The sequence below is a fragment of the Macrobrachium nipponense genome, chromosome 9 (genome assembly GCF_015104395.2).
Source record: "Macrobrachium nipponense isolate FS-2020 chromosome 9, ASM1510439v2, whole genome shotgun sequence".
NCBI lineage: Eukaryota > Metazoa > Arthropoda > Malacostraca > Decapoda > Palaemonidae > Macrobrachium > Macrobrachium nipponense.
The window spans coordinates 50,457,026-50,460,364 of record NC_061110.1 but is presented as its reverse complement, the minus strand read 5'-3'; the positions used below and the strand labels follow the sequence as shown (position 1 = coordinate 50,460,364).

Here is a 3,339-nt window from a genome sequence, read left to right as displayed (position 1 = left end):
CGAAGGGTGGATTGGCACGTGGAAATATGCATCCTGAAGGTCCAGGGACACCATCCAGTCCCCTGGACGAAGGGCTGCTAAAACAGAGGACGTCGTTTCCATCGTGAACTTCTTCTTTGCCACGAACAAGTTCACAGTGCTCACGTCCAAGACCAGTCTCCACCCTCCTGAGCTTTTTGGTACCAAAAACAGGTGGTTGTAAACCCCGGGGAATGGAGCTCTTCTACTTCTTCTATTGCTTCTTTGTCCAGCATTTGGCTCACCAGATGTTGAAGGGCTTGGATCTTGATAGGGTCCTTGTATTTTGCTGTTAACTCCCTTGGAGTTGTCGTCAAAGGAGGTTTTTCCCTGAAGGGGATCAGATATCCTTTCTTGATGATGGAGAGGGACCAGGCATCGGCCCCTTTCTGTGCCCAGACTTTGTGAAACTTTAGAAGTCTGGCACCCACTTTCGTCTGGAGGACTGCTGTATCACTGGCTCTTAGCGAAAGGCCTTCTTGAAGACCTTCCTCTCTTCTCGGATCGTCTACTCCTAAGAGAGGATCTAGGGGCGGACCTTCCCCGAAAGGGCTGCTGGAAGGGAGCCTTCTCCTTCTTGGTCACCGGGACCGCAGGCCTAAGTATCTTAGCCGATTGAGCCTGAAGATCTTGCGTGGCTTTCTCGGATAAGGACCTAGAAATATCCTAACTATTTCTTGCGGAAAGAGGTGACACGACAGGGGCGAGTATAAAAGAGCGGATCTCTGAAGAGGAGATACTGACTTGGTTAAGAAGGAGCTGTACACCGCTCTCTTCTTAAGAATACCGGATCCAAAGAGGGAGGCAATCTCGGTGGATCCATCCATCACTGCTTTGATTAGACACGACAATACACTGGCCAGTTCCTCCATGTTGACGAATTCCGGATCCTGCGCCTTCTTGTATAGAGCTCCTAGAGCCCAATCCATGAAGTTAAATACTTCGAGGGTACGAAAGAGGCCCTTGAGGAGATGGTCCATTTCACACATCCCCCAAGTGGCCTTCGCAGACTGTAGGGAGCGTCTCCTTGAAGAGTCTACCAGAGCGGAGAAATCTGCATCAGCGGATGAAGGGAGTCCCAAGCCCATGGGCTCCTTGGTATCGTACCACATGCCTGGTTTTCCAGCAAGCTTGGACAGTGGGCAGGAAAACACTGTCTTTCCTGCTTCTTTCCTGGAAAGAAGCCAGCTCTCTAGACCTTTAATAGCCTTTTTCATCGAGAGAGTCAGGGTCATCCTGACGAAGGAGGGGGACTTCGACAGCTTAGTACTGGACAGCAAAGATCCTGGGGAAGGAGGGTCAGCCGGGCGAAGAGAATCTCCGAATACTTGCAGGAGGAGAGAAGCTAGTCTCTTGTAATCAGAGATCCCCGCGTCCTTAAGGAATTCTTCCTCAGACACTTCTTCCAAAGCCGCTGCTGGAGAGGAGGGCTTCTCAGGAGAAAGACCCTTAGGAGGAGAAAAACTTTTCCCCCTATCCAAAGTCTTATCAGGAGAACAGAGTCTCATCCCGACAAGAGCTCTATCAGAAGTCGAACCAGTATCCACTAGTTGGAGATTAGCAGAAGTAAGGCGCCTGTTACCATCCTTGGTTCTGCAAGGGTCCTGGCGCTTCTCCGGGTCCTGGCACCAGACAGGAGAGGCGCTTGCGTCCTTGAAAGCATGCCTGTCAGGAGTAGGGCACCCACTGAGATTAGGGCTCATGAAAGGCTTCTGGCGCCTGCGAGGAGAGGCGCTTGCGTCACGGCGGGGGCGCCTGGGAGGCGACATGCGCCTGAAAGGAGAATAGCGGTTGTCTTGATCTCGGCGCCAAGAAGGGGAGGCGCTTGCGTCCTTCAGAGGAAGCCTGGAAGGGGAAATGCGCCTGGCAAGATCCTGGCGCCTACTAGGAGAGGTGCTCGAGTCCTTTTTAGGGCGGCTGGAAGGCCTACTCTCTTTTATCCCTACTAGGATCGGGGAGCCTCTTAGACTCTAGGCGCTTGTAAGGAGAGGAGCGTCCATCCCTTGAAGAGCGTCTGGAAGGAGAACGAAGCCTGCTACTTCCAGAGAAAAGTCGTTCTCGGTGTCTGTACGGAGAGGGGCTCTCGTCTCTCCCGGGAAGTCTGGAAGAAAGAATTCGCTCATGGGAAGGCCGGGAAATGTCTGAATACAGGAGGTTCTCAGGCTCCTGGCGCCTGTCAGGAGAGGCGCTTGTGCCTCGCGACAAACTCCTAGAGGGTCTCTTAGAAGATGAGATGCGGTTCCGATCAGAAGAAGGCCTGACAGGAGAAGACGTATGTCCATGATGAGCGGAGGCATAAGAAGTAGAAGGTTTCGCTGGCGACGAATACCTTTCAGGTGAAGGGCGCTTGCTTAAGCCAGAGCGAAGACTAGCAGCCGCTCTCTTAACTGAGCTCTTGATAGGAAGGGAGTCATCCTTCTTTCGAGAAGAACCCTTCGAAAGCACTCCTACCAGGGCGGACAACTGTTCCTGGAGGCCAACCAGAACTTCCTTCGTCTTCGAAGAAACTCCTTCCAGAGAGGAGTCAGGAGCTCTCTTCTTCTGAGCAGGCGAATACTCCGGGAAAGGCTCAGGGCTGGAGTCCAACGCGTCGCCTACAGGAGGCTTCCAGGCTCTCTTGAGAGGACGAGACTTGGACAAGGAACTCCACCCTCGTCTAGGCGAAGACGAATCTGAATCCGAAAAGCCCTTCCGTAGGACGCTTTTACAATAGCCATCCTTGGCAGCCTGGGAAGAGTCTACAGGTTCTGCCGAAGGGACACATGACCGTTGGGAATACTCTACATCCCCCGTGCGGCTGTCGACATTCCTCCTCCCCTGGTCATGGGAGTCTGGAAGCGGTCTAGGCCTAAGAGCAATGTGGAGTCGGTCAGACGCCCCCTCCACTGCACTGGGGACACTGCACACATCACTGCACAAATCACTGCTCTTACCTTTGTCCTTCATTGCTTGCAGTCGCGATTGCAAGCTATGAATCGAGGCTCTCATTGCAGCCATCTCCGTAGACGAATCCACGGGTTCGCTGCGGGGGGAAGGGGCTGAAACCATACTAGGAGCAGGAGAAATTACAGAAGAGTTAGGAGCTACTTCCTGCTCAATAGAGCAGGATCTACTAGAGCTTCTGGTGGAAGCCTTCCTGACTCTATCCTTCTCCAGCTTTCTGATATATGCAGCCAAATTCTTCCATTCTATTTCAGTCAAACTTTCACTCTACACAGGTGTTACTGAACAAGCATTCCCCCTACACTTAACACAAACAGTGTGAGGATCTACCGAAGCTTTCGGTAGTCTCACCTTACATTCCTCTTTCACGCACAACCT

General features: G+C 52.5%; 1 protein-coding gene across 1 annotated transcript; it reads right to left on the bottom strand.

Moving 5' to 3' along the window:
• Positions 1–1,944: 1,944 nt before the first annotated feature.
• On the bottom strand, positions 1,945–3,015 carry LOC135218065 (BUD13 homolog). Its single transcript, XM_064254208.1, has 2 exons — positions 2,952–3,015; positions 1,945–2,765 (listed from the first exon to the last, which is right to left on the bottom strand). The coding sequence occupies exons 1-2, from the start codon at positions 3,013–3,015 to the stop codon at positions 1,945–1,947; spliced, it is 885 nt and encodes a 294-aa protein (XP_064110278.1).
• Positions 3,016–3,339: the final 324 nt, after the last annotated feature.